At 29.9% G+C, this 13,528-nt stretch overlaps 2 protein-coding genes across 4 annotated transcripts; one reads left to right on the top strand and one right to left on the bottom strand.

Moving 5' to 3' along the window:
• Window positions 1-2,410: 2,410 nt before the first annotated feature.
• LOC106776686 (AT-hook motif nuclear-localized protein 17-like) lies at window positions 2,411-3,188 on the top strand. The gene has a single exon (XM_014664165.2). The coding sequence runs from the start codon at window positions 2,424-2,426 to the stop codon at window positions 2,997-2,999; it is 576 nt and encodes a 191-aa protein (XP_014519651.1). The 5' UTR covers window positions 2,411-2,423; the 3' UTR covers window positions 3,000-3,188.
• Window positions 3,189-4,554: 1,366 nt separating this feature from the next.
• Window positions 4,555-12,419, bottom strand: LOC106776349 (general transcription factor 3C polypeptide 5). 3 transcript variants are annotated; one of them, XM_022775619.1, is made up of 15 exons: window positions 12,147-12,419; window positions 11,707-11,980; window positions 11,494-11,586; window positions 11,300-11,390; window positions 10,617-10,686; window positions 9,083-9,131; window positions 8,489-8,660; window positions 8,309-8,407; window positions 7,068-7,136; window positions 6,685-6,823; window positions 6,063-6,261; window positions 5,552-5,649; window positions 5,402-5,438; window positions 4,975-5,160; window positions 4,555-4,774 (listed from the first exon to the last, which is right to left on the bottom strand). In XM_022775619.1, the coding sequence occupies exons 1-14, from the start codon at window positions 12,279-12,281 to the stop codon at window positions 5,003-5,005; spliced, it is 1,683 nt and encodes a 560-aa protein (XP_022631340.1). In that variant the 5' UTR covers window positions 12,282-12,419; the 3' UTR covers window positions 4,555-4,774; window positions 4,975-5,002. The 3 variants fall into 3 exon arrangements, with proteins under 3 accessions (XP_022631340.1, XP_014519265.1, XP_014519264.1); XM_014663779.2 differs by having other exon boundaries at window positions 4,979-5,160; XM_014663778.2 differs by lacking the exon at window positions 4,555-4,774 and having other exon boundaries at window positions 4,791-5,160.
• Window positions 12,420-13,528: the final 1,109 nt, after the last annotated feature.

Genomic DNA, 13,528 nt, shown 5'->3' with positions numbered 1-13,528 from the left:
ATAGTTTTGGATTAGAAGTGTGTCAATCTTTTATGTGTGAGTTAGACTCATGTTTCATTTGCGTTGTATCTTTCTAATGATCTTTCCTTAAAAGACTCATTAGTAATATTAAAATCAATAATTAATTTTGGTGACCAACTCAAACGAACATGTCCCACTAAGATGAAAGACAATACATGAAAAAATTATTATGGTTAACTCAAATAAGAGTATACCTTTAAATCTCATATTCAATAAAATTAAGAAAGTTTGAATATTATAAAATAATAAAGACCAATAAATTTAATATTTTAAGATTTTAGATTAGAAATAATGTTAATATCTTACCTTACCTGTGAATATTGATTATTTATTTCAAGGAAGATTATCAATTAATCATACCCTCTTTTTCACAATAAAATTGGAAAAACTTTAACTTACTAAGGTATACACATACTTGCTATTTCTTAGTTAGTTTTTCACTATAAAATTATTTAACTGAAATTTTTTGTGGACCATATACCTCCTTTTGCTTTTAACATCCAAAGTTAAATTCATATTTTAATGTGTGGTTTGTTACATAGCACACTTCTGCATGTAACAATCAAGGATTAATCTCTTTAAAGCAATCAAGGAAAAATAATAAACTTCACTATTTGATGATAACTTTAACAGCTCACATCTTATTCATATATTTTAGTATGTGTTTTGTTTTTTTGTTAAATATGTTTTTTTCTCAGTTTTGGTTGGTAACATTCAAAATAGTTCTCATTTATTTTTTGATTCACTTTAGTTTTAAAAAACATAATTTGTGTTCAATTTAATCCTTTTTTGTTCAAAATAATCCTAAAGAACGTAATTTGTATTCAATTTAGTTTTTTTTTAAACACAATTACGTAAAACTGACTAAATTGAACACAAATTATGTTTTTTATAATTAAAATAAACAGAAAAAATAAATAAAAACTATTTCGAATGTTACCGACCAAAGATCAAAACTGAGATAAAAAAAGTATTTAACCTTTTTTTTCTTTTTTCTTTGGTCGTTGATTGATATAAGGTATCGTCTTTTTAAACTCGACAACATCCATCAAATTCAAAATCAGAAGATGTCAGGATTTTACAGCCTTCAATTTTCAAAATATTGCTCATTTTATCTTTATAGTTGAAATAACTCTAACCATAAGTACTCACATTTAAAAATCACTCATTTTAATTTGTATATACTGCTTTTAAGATAAAATTGCTCCTTTGGATTTTATACATTAATAAATATTACCTTTTAGTCGTTATACTTAGAAATTATATCATTTATTATTATACATACTATTTTTAACATATTTAATCCAATCATTTTAGATACAAAAGAACTAAAAAGAAATTAAATTTTAGGTTTAAATCTCTTTTTGGTCCCTAAGTTATGAGTGGATGTTCAGTTTAGTCCCCGTTTTTTAAAATATAAACCTTTAGTTCCTAAGTTATAAAAAATGTATCAAATGAGTCCTTTTTTGATGTTCATGGTCAAAGTACAAAGAGCAATCTAAACTACTATTATTATTAAGAAACAAATAAATCAGAGCAATCTAAAGATGTAGCAGTTGTTAAGAAACAACCAAAAACAGTATTTCAAGTCAAAAAATGATTCATTTGATACATTTTTTATAACTTAGGGACCAAAGATTTACATTTTTAAAAACGGGGACTAAACTCCGCTTATAACTTAGGGACCAAAAAGAGGTTTAAACCTAAATTTTATCTATTGGAATTAAAAGAAAATTAAAATGGATAATTAGAGACTAAAATGTAAAGTTTATTCAAATATGAATACTAAAAAAGTTATAATTTTTTTAAAAAAATTTGTAAGAAGAGGGTTAAAATGGTACATTTTTTAGATTAAAATTTTAACTATAATAAAGATTAAAAGGAAAATTTGTAAAACTAAATAAGTAAAACTCACTTTTAATATGGTTGAAGTTGGTATTTTAGACCTCAAATCCCTGTTTCTTCCTGCTGTTTCACTTTTGAAAACCACATATATTTTATATCATTGTGGATTCATTTTTTGACCAGAAATCATAACTCTCAAATATACAAGCAATAGGCCCACTTTATTGTAACTTGATCCTTGTGGATACCATTCATTTTCTTATTCTTTTATAAAATTTCTAATCCCCTCTATTTATTATTACAATTATTATAATAATTTCTTTTTTAGTAACAATGTTTCTCATTTTTTTTTATTTTATAATAAAAGAGATTGTGAATTAAATTTTTTCTATAATATTTAAGTATTATATTAAAGAATTTAAAAAGTGAACTCAAATAACAAAATACAAACTATTAATATTTTTCGATAAAAAAATTTCGCCGACTCTATATATTCGATTCAATATCATCTTTCTATTTCAAATCTCACATATACATCCTTTTTTTCTATATTAGCAATGGTCGAATCAGTTAAATTATCATCATCTACCCCACTTTCTTCTTCCGATGACAATACCTTTGATGATGCTATCGATTCTTTTTCTCATCCAAAATCACCATCTTCCTCATCATCATTAAAAAGGACACGAGGTAGGCCTCTAGGTTCCAAGAACAAACCGAAATTAACCCTTCCAATTAATCAAAACAATGAGCATGATGAAAAACCTATTTTTATCCAAATCCCTAAAAACTCTGATGTAATTGAGACATTGATCAAATTTGCCCGTGACTACAAAATTAGCATTACAGTGAGAAGTGCATCAGGATCTATTCTGAACGCTACTCTCCGTGACAATCAATATGGAACTTCTACTTTCATTGTTCATGGACCATTCACTTTAGTTTCTCTTACTGGAACTTGCATACATAACAACTCTTCTGGTGTTTCGTTATCGTCTAATGTTGATCTGAGTTGTTTTTTCAATATTTCTTTTTGCTCAAATTCAGGTCAAAGCTTTATTGGAATTGTTGGAGGAAAGGTTATGGCAGGTGACAATGTTGTTCTGACTATTACTGTCTTTAGAAACTCTTAAACTCGTTGAGAAAAAATTAATATTGATCATGAAAAATAAGATTAGAAGAATGGTTAAGTTCTATTTAAGTTCTGTCATATGTGATGTATTAGTTTTTCTCTCACTTTTTTTTATTATTGTGTCATTAGAAGCATGATAATTTGTAGATTTATTTTGGTGAAATCTAAGAGGTGGCAATGTTTTAATGTACTTATTTGTGTCTGTAATTTGTGCAACTCTTTTTTTTATTGCTGAATTAACATTGTAAGTGATGATGCTAGTTTCAATGTGTTCTTCAGTTTATGATTTTAGAATTCCGTCTAGAATACTTATTTTGTTATATAAATTTTGAACAACCCCACAAATAAAAGAGACAAGTTATCAATTCATAGCTGGATAAGAATTAATTATGAATGAATAATTATTCTATTTTTTCTATTCATTTCACCATTCATTAATACAAAGTTCGAAAACCTCTCAACGTTTTAATATTTATGCAACTTACGTTTATTTTATATTTAATTCTTTTCATTTATAAATATTGAAATTTAAAAATTTCCATATTAATATAGACGGTTTTATTTGTTCAATTTAAAATCTCTTAATAGAATTTAATGTGGTCAAATTTTTTTACGAATCAAATTAATGTGGTAAAAGGAAAACATATTTATTATATTCTATGGCATTCAATACCAGCATTAAAAAAATTTGAAAAATTTATTGTAGTAATAAGTCTACAATGAGAAGTGAACTAAAAGTAATTTAAATATGGAACTGTAATGACAAATTGACAAATACTCTTGAATATCGTGATATATTTAGAGTTGTCAACACATTTTGATTATATGAAAAATATTATTTGATATATTTAATTTTTTTTACATTATTTGACATTATGTTACTTATTTTTTATTTTTTTAAAATTTAAATGAAGTAATAAATAATTAAAATATTTAAAAAAAATCTAGGAAAAGATTCATGTAAGAATTTTAGTGGAATCTTTTTATAGTATTTATTGTGGATAAAAATAATTTCAATAAATAATAATAACAAAATAAAAGTATTAATATCATTTAAGTAATCACAAAATTTAAATTCTAAAAAATCATAATTATTTTTGTACATTAAAAACCTCCAAATAAATATATAAGCTTGGTTTTAATATTTTTCAGAAAACAAAATAACTGTTTTCATTAGTCATTATATATGGCAAATAAACTTGTAATATTGATTGAGAATTGTTTAGTTAACTAAAAATTTATATGAATACGAATAATATTTTCTTTTTAAAAAAAAAACTAATTACAAATGAGAATAAGTATTTGTGTATATTTGTCCACATATTTCTTTTAAATTATCAAAATAAATTAATTTATTTTATACTGAATTATCTGTAATTATAGTTTTTACCTTATATTTAACATTAAAGAAAATAATATTTGTGCTTTTTTAACATTTGAAGTTTCACCATATTATTTGATTACCACTTCTAAATTTTGCAAAATGAAAATTTGAAGAGACTATGTAACTTTTTTATCCAACAAAGTTGAGACATATATTTTATAATCATAATAAATATAAATTTGAACATAAACTTTAATTAATTCCACGAGGTTATATATATATACGTTATCAGAAGCAGAAGATCTCTAACATATCCATGCCTTCTATCTTTTGACCAAAACATTCTCATGGGAGGTTTCGTCTTCCTCTGAAGTGGAGAGAATACTCTTCGGTCTCTCAGGCCTTGCAGAGTTGTACAAGTGCATGGAAGATCTTTTGAAATTGCCATGATGCTGATCAAGGGAAATGTTAGAGATAAAATTATATATTTTATAATTATTGACAAAAATAGATACAAAATGAAACAATATTTTCTTAAATCATCCATGCCCGTTTCTCTAGTATTTTCTATCTACTTCTATTTTTTTATAATAAAAATGGACACTAGGTTACATGATGAAAATTTAATCAACAAATGTATGGCTATGTTTACCCACGTATGTAACTAAGAATGTCAGAAATCATTCGTCGGAGTAATTCTCCTCACTATCTTCCTCGAATATGTGATATTCTTCGTCGCTACCATTTGTTACCAGGTTGGCACCATCAACTTCATTATGCGGAAAGCTACCAAAAAGTTCCTGTAAATGAGTCCTTGAAAAATTCTCAATGTTGGTATCTGAACATTGTAAGGGAGTTCAAAAAGTGCCAGTTGAGAGCCTTGATGAAACCTAACTTACACGATAAAAATTCATCTTCTTCTCTTAACACGTACCAATCTAATAGCTTAACAATGAGAAACATATCTTCTATGTGCAAAATTTTAAAAAGTATAATTGGGGTAGTATGTATGAATAATATAATTATGAATTTTTAGTTCTTTAAATAACTAAATTTGGAGTTGAAATAGAAAAGGATACACGACTGAGACTGCAGAGGAATTTCAATATCTCCAGCCTACATGTGTCAACAACATAAATAAACAAAATATATTCAATTTAAAAGTCATTACTAACCCAATCTAATGACAAAACATAAAAGCATAAAATAGATAGAAAAAAAAAAATCACCAGATCAAGTTCTTCTTCCCATTCTTCTTCACTATCGTTACCCTCAGCTGCCTCCTCTTCATCTTCAGCATTGTCAAGTTCTTCATGCTCTTCCAAACCTGTGTCCAAAACACAAATTTTTTTCATCGATAATTTCTTGGTCATATTAAACAACAAATTAAAAAAACAAAAATTTGTTCCAACAACATTAATAAAGTCTGATACATATAACCATTTGAGGAAACAAATTAGAAAACTTTGGCTCGGAAATACCTGAAAAGAATTCTCCCTTACAAGTTTCAATCAATAAATACTCATAAAAATGTAGGGGCTTCTTAAGAAATAGAAGTGTAATAACTAATAAAAGGCTAGGAACTAGACAAAGTTTAAAAGGGGATTTAATTATTCTTCTTACATCATATTATTAGATGTGGAATTATTCCGTTGGCTCTATTAAAATACTAAAGCAATATCAATAATAAATATAAAGAATTGTGGGAAAAGAAAAAGAAAAAATAAATAAAAGGAGAACCTAAATTAGGTTGTTGGCATTCTTCTTCATCGAGCTTCATGGCATGTCTGTAGCTCTCCCTCCTCAATTTTTCAAACTTTGAAGTAGCAGCTTTGAGTAAACTCTCACCACCAGGTTTGGGAAATACCGATAGGAATCGCACCATAAGACGTTGTCTGATACAATTGATCATGTGTTGTGAGAACCAACCAGTTGCATACTGCAAGTGTAGCATTTTAGATGTAACTTAGTTAATGAGATTTCTCATAACTTCAAGCATGAAATATTAAATCAAGCATTTTTTTTATGTTATCTTCTGTGGCATTAATTACATAACAATTCGATATGCACAAATTTCAGAGTAAAACAATATTATATGGAATAAATATTCTACTCCTTGACTGCTAAAGCAAAAAGGAAAAATGAACAATTCCACATCATTCATAGATAAGCCATAAGGGACCTCTATGCTACGCAATAGGAAAAATATGAAACGCGTAAATGCACAGTAGCAAGTAAAGCATGCTTGTCTATTAAAAGTCAGGCGATATCAAGTGTGTCAGCACAAAATGTGAGTATGTCTGGACAAAATGTGCAGCATAATTAGCGAGATATTAAATAAGATTTCATATAAAAGAAGTACAGTGCAAGTTGTTTGGAGTGGAGGCTTCTTTATTTCTGATTGAATATAATCATCAACAAGGTCAAAAAACTGCAAGGAAGTCTGGAACTTGTAAGGGAAGACACGAAAAGCACATATATCCTCCCATTTATGTTTTGATCTGCATGAAATAATAGCCCTTTCAAATGAGAAACAACTTAAATAGCAAGATAATAACGAATGAGAAAACAACTCAGTGGCAAAAACCAGATATGTTATATCAACCTAGAGGTCAGCAAATAAATTTAATTGTGATTGTAGTAAATTCCAGTGATCTCTTTCTCTTCTCTTCACTTTTGTGATTCCAAATTACAGTCAACAGCTTTGTTAAAAAAGAAAGTGATAAAATGAAGAAAAAGACTTACTTATTGGCTGAATGAGCATCACAGTAACTTCGTAATGGGACAGGTACTCGATAATCGATTCTTTGATAACTGCTAAACCAAAAGGCTAAATGTAGTCAACAGATTGAAAATTCAAATTTATTGAACAACAAAAGTACAGCAAACAAAAATTCACTGAAAAAATACTTGACGGAATGAAGATTGTGCGTTATTAAAACCTTGGTAAAAAAATATATAAATTCATATTTGAAGATTCAATGTTATAGGCAAATATCATAGGAAGCTCACGGATAGTTGATCAATTATGAACCAGAACGGAATCTGAAACCAGATTAACAAATAAGCCATCCAGTTTCTTCATATCCGTGTGAGGGGAGGGACTCCTAAGAAGAGGCATGGAACAAAAAATAGATAATCTATAAAAAGAATCCTCGCCCTGATCTGATATAAAATCTGAAAATAGTACTTGAAAAAGGATTAAAGCTAAATACACCAAAAGTAGCATATATTTAGCTAGAAAGCCAACTCATCTTGGTCTTACCAAAACCTGTGAAGCTCCTAAGGACAACTGATCCTAGTTCAGAGGGTACACCCCCGGAGCACATGTTTCTTACTCCTCTTGTATTTTACTGCTCTGATAGATACCAACAAGTCATTGGTCGTTGCCTCACAAAACTGATAGAGGAAGTCAATGAGGTAGTTGCAGTGATGGCTGTAATCATGTATCTCAGCGTCGGTTCATTTTGTGCCTAAGTGTTACCAAACTAAGGTGAACTGCTGTACTGTAGGGACCAACATGATGGCTCTTAAGCAAATTACAAAGTAGTAATAGATTCTAGGTAAAAAGTAAGACTACGTAAAAAGGCTTGAATTAAGGCCAGGCAAGCACCTAAAGTAAAAGGCACAATTTTCCACAAAAAATAAAAAACCAAAATTTTATGATATGCCTTTTTAAACCTAACATTGTACGATATTGAAAATTCAAAGCTAATACTCTAAACTAACTGGAAATTCCAGGTCATACTACCCTACATTGTCCATCAACCAACATTGAGAAAGTTAATGAAAAAGGATTAGGTTAAGCTAGACAGACTCAAAAATGAGGAAATAGGAAACCAAATGGAATGAAAAATAATAAATTAGTTTTTGTCATCATTTTGAAAGAATAATACAATATTTTGTCATACTACCAAACACCTTTTTAGTGCAAATGCATAACTAGAATCCAAGACATTATTTAGAATTTATAAAGTAAGTCTCACATGCGAGAACTGGGATCCTTGCGTGGATCATATCCTTTCTTGATCCAGAACCTCAGAAATGGGCCACTGGAAAAGTAATAAGAAATTCTAGATAGAAGCCTGCAAGAAAGAACAGATGGTCACTCGCAATTCAATTATTACAATTTCCAAAAGCTAATCCCCTGAATTTACTTCAGTCACCTTCTGAGCATGCCATGGGAAAAGCTTAAGCCCTTCTTGTGCAAGCGTTCAGTTAGAGAATTTTTGGACCATATAGGTCGCTCATCAAACATTCCAGATACAACCATCTGTAACTCCCACTGATCTGAGCCTTGTGGTATGTATTCCTCCCAATTCACTTTCTTAGGAATATGTAGGACAGCTAAGGAAATATAGAAGCACAAAGTGCAAATTGCACTAAGATCTATTTACTGCAAAAACTTTTTCCAAAACTTTATTCAAAAAGTGAAGAAATATCAACAAAGAAAAACTATAAAATTTATATAAAGTTCAAAATAAAAATTAATGGGTCCAAATAGGAAAATGCACTGAACATGCAGCAATAGTGAGATACTAAATAATAGTACTAATTTGCAAGTACTTTGTTGATATCGGCAATGTGCTAAAATTAATCAAGAAGGGTTCATATGTATACTATAGAAGAAATTTAAGGAAAAAAAAAAACTACATTCAAAGGAGCTAAAACGATCAAAATAGGCATAATATAATCACATAGAACTTTATAACTTAAATAAGTTTGAAATACGATGATTCTACCAATTGATAAAAGGATATCTTTAATATCAAAATCAAGCGCAAGGACTGGCTCCATCTCCATGTCCATCTGTACACATCACAAGAAAAGTTTTTCTTAAAATAATGCATATGACCGATAACAGCAAAGCAAAAAATTACACAGAATTCATTTTAATTCTTTTTAATGTATATGTCACCTAGTATCCACAGATTTTCATTATGATATTTCTTATTACTGCCGAAAATAAACGACAAATTAACATCTATCACCATGGAAAGAAAACTGTCATTTGATTTCAGTAATGAATTTTTTACCAGAAACAGAACAAGAGTATAAATTTTTCAAAGGAAACTTAGATCTTTCCTTTTTTTTTCCTCAAGCTTTAGATACCTATTATCTCTCTATTTTGCACAAGTCAACGATAATTATTGTTCCTTTAGGTCAAGACCCTAATTTTATTTGGAATTTTAGTTTCACAGGTCACAGAAACTAGAGTGGTAAATCAGCCAGTCAATACAAACACTTTTGATTTTATTAGATCTATCAATTTCTCTGCTAATTTATATAGGATGGTTTAGGTTGGATTCTTCTAGTTTATTTTCTTCTAAATCCTTATTTTTAGCTTCTAATGCACTCAACTGCTAACAATTGAAGGTCCCTATATCATTAAACCACTAGCTCTAAATTCAATTTTTTTAAATGAATACTGATTCTTAACAGGACTAGTGACATGAAACTACCACTTAAATATTCATAAGCCTGACACTTATTTGTCCTATGACAAGAACCATGGGTGAACAACACAAATGCTAGCTCTTACAGTGGAAAATCCCAAGGGCTAATAAATCCCATATTTGAATCTCATACAACATGGGTTCATGCCCATTACCTTACAGTTGAATCCTAACATTACACCACACCCTGCAGCCCCAGAAACTACACAGGCAGCTATATACTTATTAGCCGTTTGACCAGTCCTCGGAAAACACTGCAATGTGTTTGCAGCAGAGAGACATGGTGGAAATCTATAATACCAATTGATAAGAACCCTGGAAGACCACACCACATAAGCTAGCCATTGTAATTGGAGAGCCCAAAGTCTTATGAACATCACACTACCATTATATACTAACAATGTAGGATTCAAGTCTCATACCTCGCAATTAGATCCTAAAATATTAAAAGGGTCTGTGTTGTTGAGTTTGTGTGTGTGTGTGTTTATTTAATGTTATATTTAGTACAGTAGGTACTTCACACCTCTCTCTAGATATATCTAACCCTTTTTACTTAAATGTAGTTATTACTGTGCCCCACAAGAAAAAGGTATTTACATGTTTATATGTATGAAATGTCAGGATGATAGAAGGTTGTACAGACAACGAATCGGTCAGACTAATTAATAAAAAATTTCAATCAATAGACTCATGAAGGATTCTGCATTGTGACTAGGTGCCAAAGAGACTCAGACAATTCATCAACACTTACCAACTGTAACTGATATACTCCTACCTACGAAAGTGATTAAATTGTATGCCTATACCCTATTAAGAAATTTATCTGAATTATCCTTACCTCAAAATGTTGTTGTTGTACAACTTCCTCTTGTTTCTTTTTTGAGCTCGGCATGGAAGCTGGTCTCAAGCTGAAATAAGAAAAGGACTAAGTCGCTTCAACATAAAGTTAACACAAGATAAAATTGCGAGTCAAGTCTTTACAAGGGTAACTAACAAAAGTTACAATAAGAAACTTATGATGCAGACAACTAAAAGGAAAACCAAGTATAGCTGAGAACTTCGTTGCCAACTCCCATTCCATCAGTGGAGAGAAAAGACACGAGAAATGAAGATATTAAATATATCCATTTTAAGAATCTAGTGTGTCATTCTCCGAAGACCCCAAACTGCAGAAAAAATTTACAGAACATACAGATATAAATTGGCAAGATATACCGCCTCGCTGAAAGGTACCACATAGGCAATACACCATAAATGTACACAAGATGACAATAATTTTAAACAAACTAATTCTGAAAACTAGAAATGAACTAGAAGAGCTAAAACAAAAAAGAATNACAGATAACACAATAAATATCCTCTCGAGCCAGTCTCCAGAGCTTTCCTCATCATGAAGATTGATAATAATGTCCAGGTCATTTTCTTTGTATTTTGAACAACTATGGTATTGCATGTTGTTCCCTGACTTCTGTCTTAAATTAAGTATCTGGTCACTAAACAAGAAATTTCAGAGAAACTTACACTAAATTTTCCGGAACATCTTTTGGAGAAAAAATTGGAGGCACTATAATCATAACATCCTCATGATCCGGATCCATGAAACCACCTTTATCTATGACAGAAAACAACACAAGCCACAAACTTATAATAACAGCCATTAAACACACCACAGACATTAAGTTGAAGTAACAGAAACATTGAAACAAAATATTCACCAAAAAGCGGTTCTTCTAGCTCTGACGAATTACGCTTCTTCCTCCGGGCAACATCGGCATGGACTGGAATCACATGCTGGTAGTCCGCCATCCCTTTATATTTTTTTAAAATACAAAAATGAAATCAACCACATAACTCGTTTAAGAAGTTGCATAAATCTAATTAAATTCTAAAAAAAAAGAAAGAAAAAATAACACTTTCAAGTGTCTAACCGTCAAAAAAATAAGCGTCAGTAACTCGAGCAACGATGTCAGCACAAAGACTTTCCTCTTGCTTCCGCTCACTTTCCGGTTGATTTTCTTGCTCCCCATTTTTCACTCCGGAGCTGCTAGAAGCTTCTTCGGCTTCACGAACACATGGAGACTTTCTCTTCGAAATTTTGAGAAGCAGAGTGTTGGTGGGACGAAGCTCCCCAAATGCAGGGTGTGAATACGGGTCTTCGGGACGGAAACGGAGCTCTAACTTGTTCGATTGTGAACTCCGCGCCTAAAACATCACTCCAAAAGCAAAAATTAACAGAAGCAGCAATCAGCGTGAAGGAAGTAGAAAGAAAAAGCCATACAAAATTGATAATTTGAACAAAAAGAACAATAATAGGCAACGACATTGATTAATTAATCTAATCATACAACGAAATTAGGGTTAGAAATACCTTGAGAATGCCTTGAATTCCACCAAGAGTGTCAACAGCTCGTGAGATAGACGAAGGATACGCAGGATAGTGTACCAAAAATCCTCCAGGTTCGGGTACAACCCCTGAGATTGTTCCATCCTTTATCACTCCCATTGTAAAATTTTCAGTAACATATAATTCAAGTGATGATGCTTTTCTGGAATAATAGTTACGTTAATTAACAAAAAATATTACTCTTGGTTTCAATTTAAAAGAACCAAGAGTGAGTTCAAAGAAGTGTTACTGTCTGAATTCGGTGTCGTGATCGAACGAGCAGTATCAGAGTGATGCGTGCCTCTGAAAATGGGGTTGGGCTTTTCACAGTTCGGCCCTGATATTTTATCTTCTAACAACCTCTTTCTTCTTGCACCTATAACACCCAATTTACACCTTCTTAACAATCCTTATTCATGGTACTAACTAACATCAAACATTCAAACATTCTTGCCAAACAACCTCATAAGAAATTATGTACTTCAAATATAAAGAGGGTTTAGAATAAAAAATCACACAATTCTTTAAGGTACATGTATTCTATAATCATGTCAAGAATTTACAATTTAACTTTCAACATTCTTATCTGTTTTTTTTTTCGATATTTTTTTATTTCGATATATATATTTTGTAACACCCTGATTTGGATGTTACAAAAAATGCAACAAAATTTAAAATTTCTGCGTGTCAAGAGGGATTTCTTAATTTATGTTGGACCATTTTAATTGTTACTATTCACATATTCAATTTTCATTGTGTACAAATACATCACTATGTAAAATTTGTCATGTCTTAAATCTGAAAGTCATTTAGTATATTAAACATTAAGAATTTCGACGCATAACAAAAAAATTTATAATGTAAAATATATTATTATATATCTTTAAACTAGTCTTTAAACAATTCCAACTTGAGAATAATTAGTTTGGTACAATTCTTTAATCTTTTGCATAAATTAAATAAAACTTGAAGAAAATATTCTCAATGGTAAATCTTCTCTCTCGTCAAACAACATCTCCAAAATTATGTGTATCTCTATCTAAGGTCCCATATAAAATAAATTATACCATCATTGTACGTATACACAAAGACAAACAAATAAAAGTAACGGTGATTTAACAGAAAATAAAATAACGCATAACTAAACAACAACGACCACTCAAAATTATAAAAGGAAAAAAAAGTTTTAACAACTTTTTTTTTGACAATAATAATTTGTGACTGGTCTGTTTCAAATATTTTTTTAAAAATAAATTCAAACATACTAATAAAATAGTGACATATGTCCTATTGTCAAAATGTTGTTAAAATATCAATATATATATATATATATATATATATATATATATATATATATATATATATAT

Source organism: Vigna radiata, chromosome 11, assembly GCF_000741045.1.
Source record: "Vigna radiata var. radiata cultivar VC1973A chromosome 11, Vradiata_ver6, whole genome shotgun sequence".
Classification (NCBI taxonomy): domain Eukaryota; kingdom Viridiplantae; phylum Streptophyta; class Magnoliopsida; order Fabales; family Fabaceae; genus Vigna; species Vigna radiata.
The sequence above is the reverse complement of the archived record's forward strand: the minus strand, read 5'-3'. Positions and strand labels throughout refer to the sequence as shown.

Bases quoted from the DNA above. Each gene is read 5' to 3' on its own strand.
- LOC106776686 (XM_014664165.2), top strand. From the start codon at position 2,424: ATGGTCGAATCAGTTAAATTATCATCATCTACCCCACTTTCTTCTTCC.
- LOC106776349 (XM_022775619.1), bottom strand. From the start codon at position 12,281: ATGGGAGTGATAAAGGATGGAACAATCTCAGGGGTTGTACCCGAACCT. The intron at 8,408-8,488 runs GTGACTGAAGTA...TCTTTCTTGCAG, and splicing joins TCCCATGGCATGCTCAGAAG to GCTTCTATCTAGAATTTCTT. The intron at 6,262-6,684 runs GTACTTCTTTTA...CTACACTTGCAG, and splicing joins CACTCCAAACAACTTGCACT to TATGCAACTGGTTGGTTCTC.